Source organism: Python bivittatus, unplaced genomic scaffold, assembly GCF_059951505.1.
Source record: "Python bivittatus isolate LINGU-HERP-01145 unplaced genomic scaffold, Pbiv_v1 ctg000580_np1212, whole genome shotgun sequence".
Classification (NCBI taxonomy): Eukaryota; Metazoa; Chordata; class Lepidosauria; order Squamata; family Pythonidae; genus Python; species Python bivittatus.
In genome coordinates this window covers 10,651,549-10,672,286 of record NW_028277087.1, presented here as the reverse complement: position 1 = coordinate 10,672,286, position 20,738 = coordinate 10,651,549, and the positions used below count along the sequence as shown (strand labels likewise).

Below are 20,738 nucleotides of genomic sequence, written 5' to 3'. Positions count from 1 at the left end.
CATGAGTTCTAGTCCTGCCTTAGTCACGAAGTCGGCTGGGTGTCCTTGGGCCAGTCACTCTCTCTCAGCCCGAGGAAGGAGGCAATGGCAAACCACTTCTGAAAAACCTTGTCAAGAAAACTGCAGGGACTAGTCCATGCAGTCTCCAGGAGTCAACACTGACTCAAAGAGACCAAAAAAAACCCAAAAAACAAAACCCACATTCGGCTTCAGAGAAATCTCAGGGTGTTAAAGATAGCAGCAGCAGCAGCAGCAGTAGCTACTGAGCTGTTGTGCTCAATTCACAATACAGACACACTGCCACTGCTGGACACAATTATGTTTCCATGCCAAAGAACATCTTTCACGTTTCACTCCTTTTGTACCAGTTTTGCTTTCGTCCACATCCTTGAATTTTAGGGCCTACACATTTTATCCCCAATATGTGAGAGCTCAGCTTGCTAGCCATTAAGAAGTCCTGAAACTCACTCTCAGACAAGAGCCCTACAAGACAGATTCAGCAAAGACCTATGTATCTGTCAGGATTATAATTAAGTATCGAAGGTCTGAATGTGATATGAGGGAGACCATCATTTGTTTTCTGTTGGCAACAACCAACACAAGTAATCATGTCAAACATAATTGACAATTTCAAACAAAAATAACACTTCAAAAGTTGAACATATTTTAAGGTTCATTTTATGATTTATGGTTTTATGGATTAATTGACTCAAACAGGTTTTGGCTGCATCTGAGATTCCACAATTAACCTACAGTAGAGAAACAGTTGCAATCATTGCTTAAAAAATAGCCATAATTTGGTGTGCCAGGATCCCATTTGATCATTACAGTAGTGCACAAATTTGACAAAAAAAATATTAAACACTGAAAACCATCAACTTTACAAATAAAATTAAAAAGGAGAGTTACACAGAATGACTGCTATGTAATAACTACTAAGGGATGATCTATGTACAAAGTTGCTAGGATTTTGTCTAAAGAGATAGCTGCTGGGACCCTTCAACTTAAAATCCATTGAAGAAGCTTCAGGCTGACATATTCACACAGAGAAGCAAAGCACAAAATGAGCTTTTTAGACTTAAGCCACTAGAGGCAGAGGACTTCTCAACAGCCACTTCTTACTACAGAGAATCTTTTCTGTTCATCATTAAGACAGAAGGGAAATAAAAATAAAAATGCCATCCATATTCTAAAGTGCTTGGGTTCTTCTCATACCACCCATATATATCAGAAAATGCTGATAAGCATGGCACAAATGGTCAATCAGAATGCAATCCACAAACATTGCAAATACAATAAAGGAGGGGAGGGCGGTTACATTAAAGGAAGGATTTTTTTGTGATGCAGCTGGCAAATCCAGATGAAGAGCTTAAAAGCTAATTAAAACAAGCCATTCTTTCACGGCTGCCAACTGTAAACTTAATGACATCATCATAAGATTCTGGAAAATGGTTCTGTAAGCTGGGAGGGAGGGTCACATTAAAGTAAATGGCACCATAGTTTCTGCCATGCATGGACTGTAATAGTCCTGCTTTCAAAGGCAGTCTCCCCGACCTCCAAACTTCTTAATGGCTCTAAAAAGAAACCAACATCTTAGTAGAGTCAAAACAATATATACAGGCCCCATGATAAAACAAGATCCAGAGTACAAGAGCTTCACCTTGAAACACGGTTCATGTGCAACAAGGTGGAAGAAATCTGTCTTTTCCATAACACACTCTCAAAGTAGCACTTGTCAGGACACAAATACAATGTACAGAATGTAAATCTGGGGAAAATTAAACTTCAGCAGTTTGCATCTCCAGTATTTTACTGACATGAGGAACAGAGACAGAATAGAGGCAATGGACATTCCCATAGGGAATGACATCCTTTGATGAGGAAGAAGCTCCACTCAAAACACCTTGATTAGTGATTAAGTTTTGACATTCTTCATTTCCTTCATTTGAAGAATCTACCAGAAACATTTCAGCATCCAGTGTAATTCTGAGCTGCATCCCCCCACCCCCCACATCTCTGGAAGGGAGTCTGGAAAATTGAGCCTGCTACTATGTGGGCCAGTTACTGCAGCAAGAGTCTTTAGCAGGAACAAAAATCTAGGACCCAGCTTGCAGTGGAGAATTTGCCTACAGAGGGGGGAGGAGCAGGAAGAGGAAGGAAAATGAGTCCTCAGTGGAGATGAGGTGCTTTATGCAAGGTGACAAAAGAAAATACATGTGCAACCAACCAGGGCCTATCTAATCCCCCCAGATTCCTCCCACAGAGTCCCTAATATCTTCAACATCTTTGTTTGGTCCTACAATAAAGTCCAAGGGCAACCTTATGGTTGAATGTGAAGACTACACGGAGGCTCTTCTCAGGATATCTATCCCCCAAGAAACTCTTAAGAACGTTACTGTAAAAGCTTGCCTTGGAACCCAAAGAAAGCCAGAGTAATGTTCTTCTCCAAGGAACAAGGTAAGCAAAGCCAAGATTGTAACATGAAGCCCCAACACGGTATCTTCATTTTGAACCATTTTCCAGGAAAATCTTGCAGCTCTGCCCTCAGATTTTGCAATTAGGCCAAGGCAGAGCATTCCGACACCCATCTGGGCAAAGAAGCAGGCCTTCGTGCTGATCAGAAAAAAATAACATCATCTTTGCTAGCGTCATCCAGGGCAGGTGGAAGGGCATGAATGCTGTTGGGCTTTATGGGACCAACAGAGGTAGATGGTGCTTCAGGATGGCTGCTCTCAGCAGCACTAGCCAGTTCTGCTAGAAAAGAGAAAGGAAAAAAAAAAGATTGTTATGCAGCATAGTAGTTGATCAGCTACCCCAGATAAGCTTGTCAATGTATTTTACCTGGCAGGAAGGCAACATTCTGGCAATGCAGAGAGACAGGGCTTGTAGAATGTCTGTTTCGAGACTGAGATTCTTCCTTGGTAACCATCTTGGAAGCTGGGAGAGGCCTCACATCACCCAATGCTAGAAACAGAAATGAAAGACAAAAGCTCAGCTGGTCCATGAGAGTATAGAAACCATTGGGCATTAAACCATAGATCAATCAACTAAATAAGGCTTCTTCATCAGTTAGAACTAATTTTAATAAATACATGTTGAAAGAGATCCATAAAATACATTAAGACAGAGTCTGATTAGTTTGGTTTGCGGTACTGGGTCATGATCTGAACCCAGCCACTATTATTTGGATACCATACTTTTGATTATGATATTGGGAGCTCTATAACTAACATTCAACAAACTGGTCAGGGTAAACTATGGTTTATTGCAGAGAGAGACAATAGTTTTGCAGCTATGGACTGTATTTTTCAACTTCCAGCAGCTTCATGGAACATGGTGGCATAATATCTAATTTGCATGAAAGAACTCTGGCCCTTTCCCCACTTTTTGGTATTGAATGAGTTTCATAAAATTGATGTATTGAGGCACTATTCTTCTGTTTTATGTTTGTTTTTAAATCACACAAAATCATACTGCCATTATCCTGCCGTTTACCCTCAGATGCAATTCCCACAGGCTTCTGGGTAGCAACAAAAACGGGACTGGGGACTGGAGGGTGTGCAAGGCTTGTTCACCCCTCAGTTCAATATAATATGAATCCTGCAATTCTATTTTTTTTTTTAATAAAGTAAGTTTGTATATGTGAGAGCGAAATTGAGATCTGTCAACATGCAAAAGGGGAACATATTTTTGCCACAAAGAACTGTCTATCCACATATAACGTATAATACATTTTGCACTTCTCAGAATAAGACAGACCGAAACATTTTAATGAGCTAGTAAACTAGACTTTCCTCATCTGACAACTCCCAGACAGGATGGAACTGCCAATTCCTTGAAATCCCCTCCCTGCATATCCATTAGAATGTTGGGAACTGAAGTTTTATGCATTTATATATATTTATGTTTTTAATGTTTGTTGTGAGTCGCCCAGAGTTCCCCCATTGGGGGGAGATGGGCGGGTGAGAAATTTAATTAATAAGTAAGTAAGTAAGTTAGTTAGTTCTAGCACATCAGGAGGGTAAATGGCTGAGGAAGGCTCAGTAGATAATGAGGAAATTCCACAAAATTCCACTGCCATTGAGGACTTCAATCTAGACCTCAGGACCATCAGTAGTTCCAGTCATGCCTCCTAGCATGTCCCTATCCAAGAGTTCTCTGCAACTTACTTGAACTGTCAATCCTGTGGGAGGCCATCTTGACAGACTTTCCACCTTTCTCCTTGCTGCCCTTGGTCAAAATGGCCAGCTTAGTGGGGATTTGCTGCTGCACAGCTGCCTGTTTCTGGATCTGGTTGGTGGCACTCAACAAGTGGATGGGCACCTCATTCTTGAGGGCCAGAATGGGGCGGCCTCCCTCCAGTGCAGCACTATCCTTTCGGACCAACTCTCCTCGCTCCAGGTAGTCCATCCCAGATACGCTGGCTCGTCCACATGGCTTGGTAAGCAGCATGGTTCCTTCCATACCTTCCCCATTGAAGCTGACAGAGTGGCTCAGGGCATGTGCCTGGGAAAAGAGGAAGATATTGGCCATTCATCTCTAGAGGAAACAGACTTCTAAGCTCATGTTCTGGAAGGTATGGTGAGAAGTTGTGGGAGTGGCAGCAGACTACCAATGCTCAGGGCTTACTTTTCAAAACCCCTGGTCTACACCAGCACCCAATAACAGCAAAATACAGCATGTACATCAGGTTTTCCAACAGATTGTATAATTATTAAAATATTACTAGTTGCAATAAACAGAGCTCCCTTATATCTTTCCGATAGGCCTTCCAGCACTCACTTGGCCTGTCTCAGGACAGAAGGCACCTGAGACTACATGCTGCTTCTTCAGCTTGCGCAACTGTTCCAGACGTTCACGCTCCTTTTCAACTGCTCGCTGGGATTCCCGCAGCCTCTCCAAGTCATGCTGGTAGGCCTCTCGTTGCTGTTCCAGCTCCTCCTGTTCTTGCTTCAGACGCTCCATCAGCTGCCGTGCCTCCTCCTCTTGCTCTTGTAACCGGTTCTTGTCTGCCTCTATCTGGCGCCGCTGGCGGTCACAGTCTCGCTCCCAGCGCATCTGCTCAGTCTTCAACTGGCTCTGCAATTTCTGCACATTGGCCAGTTCTTCCCGCTGCTTCTCAAAATTGCGCTGTCTCTCCTGCTCCAGCAGCAAATTCCCTCGCGTGGATTGCAGCCGGAACTGCTTCTGCAGCTCAATGTAGCTATCCTGCTGGGCTGTCACTGCCTGGGAAGGGGGAGAGATGCACCACTGAGCTTTCTCCTTCAAAAATCTGGGAGAAGGGAAGAACCCCCAGGTTGGGGGCCAAGGGTTGCAGTTCTGTGGAAATGCTCCAAGAAAGATGGCCTTAATTGTGTTCCCTTATTTGCAATATGCACAGTGCTCTGGCAGAAAATGTAGCCCCTCCCCAGTTATTTATTTATCATAATTCTCTCTCCAGAACAATCCTCCCAAAGTGACTTACAAGTAACAAACATTTGTAAGTAAAAATATAATTATTATTATTATTTAGAACAAAAGGGCAACTAATGATAACAGCCCTAGGGAGGAGGTGGAGGAATGAAGAGCCCAGGAATAAACCAAGAACTTCTTAAGCTTCTCCCTTGCCTTTCAGAGTTCTGGAGAAAAACTTCTAAACATGATCATATCACACAGCGCACTAAGCAGATCTGAAGAGTTTCTAATGAAAGCTGGACTGGAAAAGGCACCTTCCCCCTCCTTCTTCAAGACTTCTCCACTCAGGCCACTGCCCATCTTATCATTTTGCTAGTCCTTCTTAATCCATCAACATAAATCATAAAAGCCAAATCAGTTGAAGATGTTGGGAAAGGACAGAGGTGGGACTTTACCTGGAGACTAAGCAGCAACTGCAAGAGTGTCTGTATCCTTTGAACAAGCTGAGGAAAACACAAAGGGGAGGCTGTTACCTAATATCCGTCTTCATGAACCCTGCCATTTACGCACCCAAATGTCAGGAAGCAACAACTCATTTCTATCATTCCAGGAGGGCATAAATAAGCCCAGTCAGGTTTTATTTCTTCCACCAGAACACCAGTCTCTCTTCCCTCCCCCCACCCCGCCTTCTCAAAATCCTCTTTGGGCAGAACATAACTGCTCTGCAAATGTAACTGTGCGGTCAAATCGATGGCTGAGAAGAACAAATGCAAAGCTCCCTTTGTTGAGTACATGGTTCTTCAGATCTGCATCAGAAACACACACTCCAAATCCCATAACTCCTCCAGAAATTGCAAATGAATTGTAATTTCTAAAGTATCAGAAAGGAATGATTATTAAATAGATGGAAAATGATCCTATTAACTGTATTTAATTTAATAAACTGTATTTAAGGTAGTTGCCCAGAGTCTTTTGGAGTGGGCAGCATCATGATGATGGTGGTGATGATGATGCAACTAGATTAAATCAAATTTAGTTTTTGGCCTGGCTTTGCCCACTTTCTGGGATAAGGCAGCTGGCACAGCTTTTAAAGGCCTAAGGCAGCCCTCACTGAAAAAGCAGCTGCTCTCCTGCTCTTCACCATCATGGAGAAAATAATGGGCCAATACCTCTGATTCAGTCCCCAGCAGTGGCTGCAAGCTGCTATGATGATCCATTCTTGTGTTACTGACCTGAAGAAAAGCAAAAGAACACAGGGGCTGGGTTCACACGACACAACAGACTAAGCTAAAATGGGGTTGGCTAGTCTGGTTCAGCATGCTGTGGGAACAGGACCATTGCATTAAGCCATAATATACTGTACTTTAATTGTTCAGTCACATTATGTGAACACAGGAATTGGGTCTGGATTTGGTGCATTGTGTGAACTCAGCCAAATACTTAAGACCAATGTTTACAAGGGAGTTTACAAGAGGCCACTAGCAGCCTCTATGTCCCTCATTCTCTGAGAAACCTTCATGTATATCAGTTTTCTTCCAAAGACCCTAAATGTCTATGGGACTTCCCACATATCTGCTCTTTCATAATTCTGTAAAATAGGAAATACTGTAAGATACTGACTGTCCAAAGTTGTCGTAGTGAGTTTCACAGTTGACTGGGGATATGAATGAATCCTTCCCAGACAGACCATGGGTATATGTCCTCTGGAGGGTTAAGGGGAACAACATAGTATGTCCTTCTGAAGGACCACAGGTGGTCATATGGTGATAACACCAGAAAGGTCATGGCCAAAATGTCAGCTTTCTTCTTTTTTTGTAAATGCAAGTTGGTAGCCATCACAGAAGCTAAGCTAAGCTAAGCTGAGGCACGCCTGCTGAAGTCTCAGAAGTGGCTGAAGGAATTCCAAGAGATTGAGGACTCAGTCTGATTGTCCCACAGCAAAATTCCTTTCCCTCCCCAGGAGTAACAAAGCAGGATAAAAGTCTCCAATAGAAGAGAATATATGTAGCTCAGGGTTGAACTATGGAGTCCTTGGTACCCTCTGAGCTTGGTTGTTTGCTTGCAGACGTTTCATTACCCGACTAGGTAACATCATCAGTGCTAATGAGTGTGGAGTCCGCTCCCTGTTTATATACAGTAGCATGCTCTTCCACTGTTGATGGGGGTGGGAGATTGGGTTGTTACTTTGGTAATGAAGCACTTGACTAGTGTGAGCTTTTCGATAGACTTGCCTTTCAAATTTGCTGTCATTTCCTCTGCTGCTGAGGATATCCAGGAAGGGTAGTATGCTGTTGTTTTTTGTTTCCCTTGTGAATTTTATTCCTTTGGAGATGTTGTTGATTGTTTCATGTGTCTCCTCTAGTTGTTCCTTTTTTATTATGACCAAGGTATTGTCTACATACTGGATCCATACTTTTGGTTGTATGTGTGGGAGTGCTATAGTTTCTAGATGCTGCATCACAGTCTCTGCTGTGAGTCCTGACAGTGTGATCCCATGGGTATTCCTATGATTTGTTGGTATGTTTGTCCACCAAACTGAAAGTAGGTAGTGAGGCAGAGGTTGATGAGGTCCAAGATTCTGGGTATTTCGATCTTAGTGTATTTGGCTAGGTTGGGTGTGTTGTGTAGTATTACTGCCATGGATTGTTTCGCTAGTTCTGGATCTATGGACGTAAAGAGTGCTATGAAGTCATTCGACACCTTCGTCATAATAAAAAAGGAACAACTAGAGGAGACACATGAAACAATGTGTCAACAACATCTTCAAAGGAATAAAATTCTCAAGGGAAGGAAAAAACAACACACTACTTTTCCTGGATATCCTCATCAGCAGGGGAAACGACAACAAATTAGAAAGGCAAGTCTACTGAAAAACAACCCGCACTAACCAAGTGCTCCATTACCAAAGTAATAACACAATCTCCCACAAGAGGAGCTGTGTAAGAACATTATTTTTAGCTTTGTTGTATGCCACCCAGAGTCACCTGTGGTGAGATGGGCAGCTATATAAATTGGTTTAATAAATAAGTAATAAATAAATGAATTATTCGGACAAGTACAAACACACTACAGCAACCCAGAACACCAGAAAAAGGAAAGAGACTGCCTATATAACATCTTCCAACAAAATGGATACCCATACAACTTTATCAAAAAGTGCCTGACCACTCAACCCACTACAGCACAACCAACACAAGCACAATAGCACAACACAACACAGCCAACACAAGCTATGAAAAGGATAACACTACCATACATAAAAAACATCTCAGAAACAACCAACAGACTCTAACAACCACATGGCATCACCATAGCACACAAACCAACTAAAGCCCTCCAAAACATCTTAAGTAAACCAAAAGACCCAGTAGCCCAAGAGGAAAAAAGGACTGTAACAGCCACTATGTAGGACAGACAGGCAGAAGACTAGCAGAGCGCATTCATGAACACCAACTAGCAGTCAGAAGACACGATGAAAACTCCTTAATCTCACAACACACAGACTCAACCATAATTTCAACTGGGAAACTGTCAGCATCCTAGACCAAGCCAAATCCAAAAACGGTAGGGAATTCCTGGAAGCTTGGCATTCTGACAAATCAGCCAACAATAGATAGAGATAAACCACATTTACACACCATTCAAAAGAAACAAAAAAAAGCTAAGAAGAAAATAAAAAGACCAGAAGAGTATATATGTAGCTCAGGGTTGAATTGTAGAGTCCTTGGTGGTCTCTGAGCTCTGAGCACCAAGGACTCCACGAAAAGACCAGAAAGCATCCTCTCCAGCAGACAACACCCAGATAAGCAGGAATTAACACCAGACAAACAATCAAGCAGAAAACAGTATCAAGGAGAAAACCACATCCCCACCAACATTGGCAGGGCAAGCTACTATATATAAACAGGAAGCAGACCCCACACTCACTAGCACTGATGATGTTACCTAGTCAGGGTTATAAAATGTCTGCAAGCAAACAATCAAACTCAGAGAGCACCAAGGACTCCACAGGATAAAAGTCTGCAATGTGCACAAGAGTTATATAAATGCATTCATTTCATCCCAACTTATACATGTTTCAGATTTTCAACTGCCAAAGCGGAGGAAGAAAAAGCCTAATGTTTTTCAAATTGAGCCAAAAACCACCCAAGAAAAAGATCAAGCCATCACTGTTCTCAACTCTATCCCAGGAAGGTTAGGGAATAACTACAGAGATACTTTGGAGAGCAAATTCCACTTACCAAGCATAGCCCTTCCTCTCCAGCAGAAGGGAGTTCTTGGAGCAACTGCTCTGAGTTGGCTAGGAGGCCTCGCTGATCTGGTATCCACTGCTCTCCACCACAGACTTTCTTCTTGAAGCTACCAGCTGAAAAATAAAAGGCAACCATTGGCATAGAGGGCAGATCACCCAAACTCTCTTAAAAAACTTTCACTACCCCTAGCTGACAGATGTGTTTGGACTGCAACTTTCAAAATTCCCAACTAGTCCATTTCAAAACTCTCTTTTTTGTCTCTGTTTTTAATCTATCTGCCCTTAGTTACTTTGTTGTTGTTCAGTCGTTAAGTCATGTCCGACTCTTCGTGACCCCATGAACCATATCGCGCCAGGCCTTCCTGTCCTTCACTGCCTCCCTGAATTTGCTCAGTTTCATGCTCATTGCTTCAGTGATGCTATCTAACCATCTCATCCTCTGCCGTCCTCTTCTCCTTTTGCCTTCAATCTTTCCCAGCATCAGGGTCTTTTCCAAAGAGTCCTCTCTTCGCATTAGGTGACCAAAGTATCTGAGCTTGAGCTTCATTATCAATCCTTCCAATGTGCAATCAGGGTTGATTTCCTTTAAGATTGACTGGTTTGACCTCCTAGCAGTCCAGGGGACTCTTAAGAGTCTTCTCCAGCACCACAGTTCAAAGGCATCAATTCTTCGGCGCTCAGCCTTCTTTATGGTCCAGCTCTCACAGCCATACATTACTACTGGAAAAACCATAGCTTTGACTATGCGGATCTTTGTCGGCAAGGTGATGTCTCTGCTTTTTAATATGCTATCTAGGTTTGCCATAGCTTTCCTCCCAAGGAGCAAGCGTCTTTTAATTTCATGGCTGCAATCTCCGTCTGCGGTGATCTTGGAGCCCAAATAAATGAAGTCTGTTACTGCTTCCATTTCTACCCCTTCTATTTGCCAGGAATTGATGGGTCCAGATGCCATGATCTTAGTTTTTTTAATGTTGAGTTTCAAGCCAGCTTTCGCACTCTCCTCTTTCACCCTCATCAAGAGGCTCTTTAGTTCTTCTTCACTTTCTGTCATTAGGGTGGTATCGTCTGCATATCTGAGGTTGTTGATGTTTTCTCCCTGCAATCTTAATTCCGGCTTGTGATTCTTCCAGCCTGGCATTTCTCATGATGTACTCTGCATATAGGTTAAATAAGCAGGGTGACAGTATACAGCCTTGTCGTACTCCTTTCCCTATTTTGAACCAATTGGTTGTTCCATGACCGGTTCTAACTGTTGCTTCTTGGCCCGCATACAGATTTCTCAGGAGACAGGTAAGATGGTCTGGTACCCCCATCTCTTTAAAAATTTGCCACAGTGTTGTGATCCACACAATCAAAGGCTTTTGCATAGTCAATGAAGCAGAAGTAGATGTTTTTCTGGAACTCTCGTGCTTTCTCCATGATCCAGCGAATGTTGGCGATTTGATCTCTAGTTCCTCTGCCTCTTCGAAACCCAGCTTGTACATCTGGTAGTTCTCGGTTCACATACTGCTGAAGACTAGCTTGTAGGATTTTGAGCATAACCTTGCTAGCATGTGAAATGAGTGCAATTGTGCGATAGTTTGATAGTTACTTAAATAAATCAAATTCTCTGCTATTTAAAACAAACACCATAAAAGAGGGCATTGCAAGACCATTCAACAACAACAAAAAAAGGAAGTCTAACAGCCATTGCCCAAGTTTCTTCTCATAAGAACAGAGAGCGAGACCGAAAGAGAGAGCACGCGTGAGCATGCAATGACTTTGCTGAGAGCAAGATCAAAATACATGTGCACACTTTGAAAACCAATCTGCTGAACCTAGGGTGTTCATTTCCCCCTACAATGGAGCTCCTGCAGAGACTGAAACAGTACAAACTGGGCTAGCCAAGTAGGCAAGATTTAAAACATTTCTGTACAATGGCATCCCATCTGCAGTGGGGAGAGCAATCACAGAACACCCATTCCTGTATTAGATCTCATGCTCCTTCCTCTGTTTCAGCTTACTTTTGGATAGACTTGTCATGGTACTGTCATATCCTCCAAAAGTCTCAGCTCGCCTCAACAGCCCAGACCCACTGGAATCTTCAGGATGAGAGCTTGCACTGCCCAGCTGGGTGAAGATCAGGTTCTGAAGGCTCTCCACTGGAAGTAAGCAGCCAATTTCAGCAGGCAGGCAGGCACATGAACAGGGAAAGAGGAGAAGAGGATATCTGTATTAACAAGAAGTTAATTATGCTCTCCGCTGTACATGCTAAAGATTATGTGGTCCTAACACATAATGTCTTTCCTGCTCTTTCGTCTCCAGTGCACCCACCTTCTATCACTGCCTGCTTGAGGATGGACTCCCCTTGCAGGTTCTCTGGGGAATCCACTCTGTTGATAAACCGGAAACGGGAGCCAGCAGCCAGGTCCTCAAAAGCATTCATATCTGCCATTTCCTGGTAGATCTGCTGCTTCTCATTTAGACTTTGCATAATCAGATCATCTTTCATATTCAGACGCTCTGGATGGTGGAGGAGGGGAAGGGGGAAGAGACAGCTGAATGTCACTGTCCTTAGATGGTTACTGCTGCATCAAAAGCAAGCCCAGCGACCCATTCTTGAGGCATTGTTTGCAAGATGACAAAAAGGCAGTAGTGCTTTTACAGATCAATTCACAACTGAAGAGGGTCTGATAGTAACTTCTCTTCTCCTCTTCCTCTAAGAGACTGCATATTTTACAAGGGAGGAAAGAACAAGTCCCCAAAACTAAGCAAGCCCATCCAGACAAGTACCCCTTATAATCCACAATTTTGCAAGATAAGAGCCTTCACCTTGAAATTCTTTCAGCTTTGCAATTCTCACTTCAGCCTGCTTTTTTTCCTCTTCTGGATCAGCAAGGACACTATCCTCATTAGGACAACTGCAAAGAAATATGAACCATTCAAATCCTGGTCAAAAAGGGTCCTGCCACAGTTAGAAAGAAAGAAGGCTGTTTTCATAAACCCAATTTTACACTTACTTCTCACTCAAGTTGGGAAAATAAAAATTGGGGTGAGCAAAAAAACACAAGGATTAGTCCAAACAGGACTGTACAGGTAGTCCTCGTTTACCGAGCATTCATTCAGCGACCATTTGAAGTTACAACAGCACTGAAAAAGGAGACTTATGACCATTCATTGAAGTTCCATCTGCCACAGCACCCCAGTCACGTGATCGCAAATTGGGTGCTTGGCAACCAGTTCACACTTACGATAGTTGCAGCATCCCCCAGTCATGTGATCACCATTTGCAACCTTCCCTGCCAGCTTCCCACAAACAAAGTCAATCGGGGAGCTAGCAAGTCGCTCTGGTAAGTCGCTTGCACCCTCCCCCGCCTGGCAGCCGCCACTCCTGACCTTGTACCGCGCCTCATGGGCCACTCACATACCCTCCCCCACCCAGTACCCCTGGCCCCACTGTGCTCATGCTATGCACCTTACCTGCCTGCCAGCCTACTCGTAAGTCACCTGAGACTCACTTAACAACCTGCGATCCTTGCTTAATTGTGGCAATGGGGAGCGCTGGGATTGCCATTGCTAAGCAATGCAGTCACTTGATGTCACGCTTTACGACTGCATTGCTCAGCAATGGAAACTCCGGTGCCAATTACCGTTGTTAACCAAGAACTATCTGTATTTCCTGATGACAAAATAATAGGCTTGGAAAGGGCCATTTAGTCTGACCCCAGCTCAGTACAGAGGGAAACAGAACAATATATTTTATATATTCACCTCTCCACTGCCCTGCGGATTTGCGTCATCCAGAAATTCCTGTCCTCCTTGGAGTTGGTGTGAATCTCATACATCTCTGGTCCTTTCATGGAAGCACTGATTAAGAACATGGCTCGCTCCTCGTTGGCCACTTCTCGGACTATCAGCTTTTGCAAGGAAAACACTGGTGGCTTTGTGTCCTGTGAAGCAAGACACATCATCATCATCATCATCAGTCCATCTATGGCAACCCTAAAAAGCAACAGCTATAATAGTTCTTCTTTATACAGTATACTTGTAAATCAGATCCATCTGGAAGGAGTGGAAGATACTAGGAAAAGTACCAAAGGCATAATCAGTTTGACAGATGCACACGCACACACACAAGGAAGAACACAGTGTGCTAATTTGGCTCCTTTAAGGAAATACAGAACATATAAATGCAATAAGAATACAGTATTATCTTGATTTAACAGACTGGGGGGGTATAGAACATTTGTCAATTAACATCATTTGTGTAATTACATAACTGATATAAATAAATAAAAATATACTAAATAAATAAATAAATAGAACTGCAATACAATGGAGACTGAAGGCATCATAATTTTTATAATATGAACTCAGCAGTGGTAAGCAAATTCAACTGCCATTTTTTTTAAAAAAACAGATTAAAATATTCATTTAGATTGTATGCTATCAAAGAGCATGCCATCTTGCCGATCAACTCTCCAACAGTAGAACTTTTTTGTAGTAATGCACATACATAAAATATCTTACAGAAATTTACAAAAGCAGAAGCCAGTAGATAGGGACTGAGGCTTTGAAGCATTGATTTCCCAGAATTTTCTTTGCAGAGACAGAATCAAACTAGGGTTTTTTACTGTAGCTCAGATTTATTTGCTATTACAGAAACAACAGAGAGTTCCAGGTTTTCCACAACACCCTGCCTATCCTTAGCAGAGACAAATACATACCATAGATGCAAACATGTATTTCTGGTCTTTCTCTTGCAGCAGCAAAAGCACATCTGTCAGCAGAACAGCCAGAATATCTGCCAAAGTTATTGGAAAAAAGGAAGTTGAAAGCAAAATAATTCTTTCAAGTGGAACAAGCAAGGATTTTTATATTCTACTGGCTAGCAGGGCACTAGTTCAGGATCACTTGCTGCTGAAATTTCTCCTTTGGGGGATTAGTCAGAATAGTGTCATTTAGGTCCCACTGCTAGTGCATTTACTTACACATCACCACATAGCCTTTCTAGGGTACAATTTTATACTCTGATCATTATAGTAATTGCATATGGATGCTCCAGATATTTTGCTATGTAAAGTATGCAAAAGATCTGGTTTATCACTAAGTTATAAAAAGGAAAAAATATAACAAGAAAGCGGAACCTTTTATACTAACAGAGAACTCATTTTAGATTGCCTACTCTTACGATGCTAAAGCATCATTACTCAGATACAGGATTAACTACTCAGGTACAGATGGACTCAAAGATGTTCAGAAAACCAAATGAAGAGAAAAAATACTCCTGGAGGAGGGAAGGAAAAGTAGCTCAATGAGAACTTTAAACAAAGATTCAGCTTCATGTGATACATTAGGCTGCAGCCATCACATCAGAGCAGAAAGCCAGTAAGAAGAATATGGGCAAGACGTTCCTTGCTTAAGACCAGCAAGTTAATAGCCTGCCAAGTTTAATGTTCCAAAGAGCAGAAAATGCACCTATATCATGAGGTTAACATGACACAGCTCTGAAGTGTGAAACAGCTGGAAGTCAGTTACTGACACAAATGAAGCAGATGTTTCGCCTTTCCCTTGGGTGCCTGAGAAAGGACACTGACTCAATAACTCATCATCTCTATTAATGATTCTCTCTGAACTAGGCAGGCTCTTTGGGGACAGAAGCTAATTTACTAAATGGTATTTTGCAAACTTTTAATTGGGCAAACCAAGCATGAGATAAATCTTTTTTCCAAAGATGTCACTGAGACACTCCTGTATATCCAACCAATGAGCAATGCAGCAAACGCCTGAAAAGGAGAACAGGCAACCCATAGAACTCACCTTTCAGGCGCCCAGAAGCAGTTTTCCAATATAGCATCCCATCTAGCAGGAGGCGCCGCTGAAGCATATCCTCCTTCCGGAAGATAAGGCCGTTCTTAAACTTCCCAGAAGACTTGAGTTCCATCTTGGTTACAATTTCCCGAAGGCGCTGTCTTTTCTCATACTCATTCACCTTGGTGTCAACAGCTATGATGGCCTCCTTGATGAGTAACAATGCCTTGGTCAGGTCTTCATATTCTTTTGTGCCGGCTGCAAAGATGAAGTGAAACAGCATGTATAGGAAAGGAAAACAACGCCTATAGCTCTTTGCCATCAGGATTAGTTCATATAGCAAAACACTGCACCAGCATTTTGTAGCACCTTAAAAATTGCCAAATGGATTGCAGGAGAAAACATTTAAGTACCAGAGATAAAATATATCAAACAAAAGCATTGTAAGTCTGTCAGCTGTGACCCTTCACTGATCCTTTTAAGTGACTAGTAGCATAGGTTTCAGATTATGCATATGTACATGTACATACATATATACACACACAATATTAATAAACAACATATACAACACAGTGCAACCAGCAAAAGGCAAAATCTAAAAGCCCAACAAAATGACCATTAAAAGGTTTTCAATTCTGGATGAAAAAGATTCAGAAAAGGGGCATGACAGATTCTCAAGATAGGGGAGCATTGCAAGACAATTAAGAGGAATGGTACCATGGCCAATCCAGATGCCCAGGCAAGCTGCTATAGGAGTAAAGACTCCTTGATTTGACCTTGTTTCCTGGTGACTATGGCCAAATCCATGTAGTTTTCTTGGCTGCAATACTAAAGTGCTTTCCCATTACTTTTTTCTTATCCAATTAAGGTTGCTGAGAGTCGGGCAACATACAAGTTAGTTTGTTTATTCATTTCTTACTAGGCTTGGCCCTGCTTAAGGGTTTGCTTGTTGTTTGTTTTTTGGAGATTCACAACCTGGCCAATGGGAAGGGGCTGTGGGAGTTATAGTCTAAAGTATCTGGGAAGGAATATTGTCCGGGCTCCAGGAATCAAAAAAATACTGAAGAGAAAAGTCAAATTCTGCATCTGTGCACCAGTTTTGCCCTGTTTGCTGCTTGGGGTGAATTGTGCTCCCTAGTGATAAAGCACAGAAGCATCCAAAAGTGGCTAAACGGGTACCCCCAATAAGCCAAGTTCTTCACCTTCTGTGTTTTGAATGATGCGCTCCACCAGGACAGGATACTTCATGATGCGCTGAGTGACTAAAAGATTGCACTCCTGGATACCCAGCCGTCTCACAATGGAAGAATTGCTGATTTTCTGAAATGCATCACATGCACCAAATATACTTACTAACAACACCGAGGTGAATTTATGATATATCACAGATTTTGTCTCTTCAAAAAAGTAGAAAAAATGAAGGAAAATTACCTGTCCTTTCCCTATTCTTCTCTAGTATGTGAAAACATGCATTCAAGTTTTAACTTTTCTTAGACTTGTCCCCTTCCTATAACCAACTTTCTTTAGACACCACAACCTGCAATAATCATTCTATCTCACCAGTAAATGAGTTTGCAGAGTTTCCTGTGCAAGTAATTCCAAAGATACATTATTATTCTTTCCATTTGTTCCAAGTTCTATCCTCTTGGTTCCGAGAGAAAGTCCTGCTGTATCACATCCCAAAAGCCTATCAAGCCCAGCACCCTTACTGGTGTGTATAGCAACAAGCTCAGTGAAGCACTGAGAAAATAAGCACAAGAGTCAATTCTTTCCTGAACTACACTTTTGTTAGAAACATGTACTGTAACAGTAAAGACTCCCTTGAATCAGGGTTGATCCCTAATGTTGCACCCGTATACTGTTCTTGGTCACAATACAGAAGGGGTTTATCATTATCTTCTTCTAGACTGGCTTTTTAAAAACTTTCCAGTTAAATATTTTGCCACAAGAAACACCAGTGGCACATATTGGGTCCTTCTCTATGTAGGAAGGAACAATGAACTGTCTAAAGGCCTCTCTTCCTGCACCTCTGTGCATTTTGCCTAACATTTCTGAAAGCCACCAAAATTACTAAGGGTTAAGGGTTCCTTGTGTTACTGCTATATTGGATTTCAGTGCAACCAGAAGAAGCCTGGTATGACAGGATGAAATCAGTTCCCATCTGGAATCATCTCTTTTACCTTAATCAAGTTTTGGAACTTCTTGCTTTGCTGCATTAGCTCTTTATAATAGCTCACAGCATCACTGTGGCTGCTACAGAAAATGCCATATTTCTCCTTCAATGTATCTCCTGTTTTTCCTGAAAACTAAACAAGGAAAGCAGAGTCAGGCACAGCTACCATTTGGGAGAAGAACAAGTTCCACACAGCACACTCTGGTTTATCTGGAAAACAGACATCACAGTTCAACATTTTTGTGTCTATCACAGATCTCAACCAGAAAGGGGGAAAAAAATTGAGAATGGGGTTGGGATTTTGAGTAATTTCTAAACTGGTGCATGGCACAGCCCTGGAGGAGAGAAGTCAGGTGAGGGTGTGAACAGAGTAGTGAAACAGCCATTCCTCACCACAGGGAGATTATATTTTAAGAGACACAGAGACAGTATATGTAACTCAGTATTATCACTGATATCAAAGATAGAAAACAGTCTTTTCCAACACTTGCCACTTGGAATACATTTAACTGCAGTTGCTGAGGCCTATTCTGAGAACCTCTGACATGCAAAGGTAGTGGCTCTCACATTCACCTAAGAGTTGTAGTTTTTTTGCTCAGAAATATCATGACAGCCCACTGGCCTATTTTCCAGATGAAAAACTGCTGTAAAAAGGCAAAAATTCTCCTCTGAACCCAGGAAGTGTTTTACATCCTAGGATGAACCCCTGCCTTTCCCACCCCATTCCATAAGCAAAATCTACATAAACACTCACCTGTTGCACCAGGACGTCCCCAATGTTCTGGATGATATAGTTGCACTCACTACCTTCTTCCAGAGCCTCCTTCCGACGCTCCTTCAGCTTGAAGAGGAAGGCTCTGTGGAGCTCCAGTAATTCATCCACACATGGGAAAATACGGTGGATGTCAGAATTACTGAACTGCAGCTCCTCTCGCATGGCTTGTGAGTAGACCTTCAACATGATCTTCAAAGTCCGGACATGGTGCATCTCTGTCCTCATCAACTCTGCAGGGATAAGGCATCAGCATCAAGCCCCTCAGACTGGCCAGAGATAGACTCTGATTTTCCACACCCAGAAAGCCATCCACTCAACTCAGATTTCTTTACCATCTTACTGAGTACACAAAAAAGGAAAGCACATCAGACCCACAATCAGTAGCATATGTCCAATTTCAAAACAAGCATAACTCTCAAGCCAAGAGCTACACACACATGAATGAAAGCAGCAGGAGCATTCAGAGAGAGCAAAGCAAATACTGTAAATTAAGTCACAGAGAAAAGGCAGAAAAGCTTACCATATATGACATCTTGCCTTTTAATTATATCCCGCTCCTGGTTCTTCACATAGGACTGCTCTACTGCCAGACTCCAAGACTGAGCTGCAAACTCCCGAGCATCTGTCTCCAGTTCATTCCGCAAGGAGGCAAACTGGACATCTGGAAGGGAAGAGTCACAGTTCAGATGAAAATGTATGTACAACTATGCAGAGAAGCATTCAAAATGCCATTATCAGGACAACAAAGGTAGAACAGTGTTATTATTGCCACAGTGGAACTCTAAAGGCCTGCATTATAATTCTTAATTTGTGAAGGGCCAAATGCTTATAAATGTTTTATAAAATCTATACCACACAGTGCAATATCCAGGATATATTATGGATAAATGGTAATTATAACTCTGATAAATGAAAGTAGTGAGAGATGAAGAGAAGATGCAGCAAAAGAACTAAAAAGAACCTTTGAGGTCAGAGAAAACAACCTTGTTGCTGTAAAAACTTTCAACTGAAGTCACCCTAACTCTTTAAAAACCTCAACACAGTGCAGAACATACATTTGAATTTATTACCACACATTGGAGGGAGAGCAGCCACAAGCTTATGAAAGAGCCCTATCAAAGGGAAGAGAAAGAGCACTCTGTCAAAGGCTAGGGATCTGTGATAGTTAATTGGAGCATCTGACTTCAGAGATGGTCTACCTGCAAGATTCTAGCAGGCAAAAAACAAGGTTGCTCTGCTGTCTTCCAGTTCCTTTTTGGGTGCTTTGCAGAGACATCTGTATGGCCACCATGGGAAATAAAAATGCTGAGTTAGATGGACACACTTTGGCATGATTCAGCAGCCATGCTCTTCGCACAAGAAAAACAATGAAGGAATTGAATAGGTAATGGACTTAAGAGAATGACCCTGGCAAACTGGATTAAAATTCTAGCTTTGCTTGTTTTGCAGATCTGAGTACATCACCTTCTTGCAGTTTCAATTCCCTGCCACAGGTGTGGAAAATGAAAGGTTCTGACCCAGAAACAGGCCGTTCCAAGTATTCCAGAAGTATTCTAACTTTGAAACAGGCCTATTCTGAGGTCAGATCACTTCTGGAACAATCAGAACAGCCCAATATGTTGCACAAACCTATTCTTTGTCAATTCCAGCAGCAAACTGCTCTGAGAGATGTGCTAAAGAACAGCTCAATCCAACCAAGCTGGCTGGGGGGGTTCTGCCATCTCCCTTCTCCCCCCACAACAGCCAGTGGAAACAGCTGCTGCTATTTGAGCCAAATAATCACTCTTTTGCCAATGCAGCCATACGTGCCTGGATATGCATTTGCATTTTCTGTGTTTCGGCTGCTCACGTTCTTTCTCCGTCCATTTCCCAGCTCCATGTCATTAAATTGGTAAATAGGGACATTCTATTCAAAATAAATGCCTCTCCAACTTTTCAAAGCATCTTCTTCCTCTCTATACAAGCTAAACAGGTTTATCTTAAATTAATCATTAGGCGTGTCTACTGATGCCTCTCAGCAGAAGAGCCCCTTACCTTCCACAAAAACTGATTCCGTGGTTGATGGTGCCAGTGAGACAGCATCTTCAGAGGCTGGTTTAAGTTTCATGAAGCCAGAATCCCCTTCATCCATCTCTCCCCCAGTGAGTCTGAATAGTCAAAGGAAAACATTGAACCAGATCAGCTCTTGCCCCAGGACTGAGTCACTGCAAATCATATGGCCAGAAAATGGCCCGAAGCTATTTTTTCATGAGGATGTTTCTTATTCTGATGAGTGCAGAGAAACACAACAGGCTGGGCCAAATACCTTCCGGTGAACAACTCAAGAAGAGCAGCAGTCCTGAAGTACACGTGTG

At 42.3% G+C, this 20,738-nt stretch overlaps 1 protein-coding gene across 6 annotated transcripts in view; it reads right to left on the bottom strand.

Annotated features, from left to right (window-relative positions):
* Window positions 1–660: 660 nt before the first annotated feature.
* Window positions 661–20,738, bottom strand: part of ARHGEF18 (Rho/Rac guanine nucleotide exchange factor 18) — a 61,975-nt gene continuing 41,897 nt past the window's right edge. For 4 of the 6 annotated variants that reach the window (XM_088149571.1, XM_025174170.2, XM_088149572.1 and 1 more), the window contains 18 exons: window positions 20,419–20,531; window positions 18,905–19,045; window positions 18,364–18,614; window positions 17,617–17,742; window positions 16,639–16,756; window positions 15,446–15,694; window positions 14,353–14,429; window positions 13,397–13,575; window positions 12,458–12,546; window positions 11,960–12,148; window positions 11,650–11,787; window positions 9,636–9,760; window positions 6,564–6,626; window positions 5,850–5,897; window positions 4,783–5,226; window positions 4,170–4,506; window positions 2,842–2,964; window positions 661–2,754 (listed from right to left, as the gene is read on the bottom strand). In XM_088149571.1, coding sequence (XP_088005697.1) covers window positions 2,618–2,754; window positions 2,842–2,964; window positions 4,170–4,506; window positions 4,783–5,226; window positions 5,850–5,897; window positions 6,564–6,626; window positions 9,636–9,760; window positions 11,650–11,787; window positions 11,960–12,148; window positions 12,458–12,546; window positions 13,397–13,575; window positions 14,353–14,429; window positions 15,446–15,694; window positions 16,639–16,756; window positions 17,617–17,742; window positions 18,364–18,614; window positions 18,905–19,045; window positions 20,419–20,531 — 2,947 coding nt within the window. In that variant the 3' untranslated portion in view covers window positions 661–2,617. The remainder of the gene's footprint in view (window positions 2,755–2,841; window positions 2,965–4,169; window positions 4,507–4,782; window positions 5,227–5,849; window positions 5,898–6,563; window positions 6,627–9,635; window positions 9,761–11,649; window positions 11,788–11,959; window positions 12,149–12,457; window positions 12,547–13,396; window positions 13,576–14,352; window positions 14,430–15,445; window positions 15,695–16,638; window positions 16,757–17,616; window positions 17,743–18,363; window positions 18,615–18,904; window positions 19,046–20,418; window positions 20,532–20,738) is intronic. The other 2 variants (XM_025174169.2, XM_088149574.1) reach the window with 1 other exon arrangement.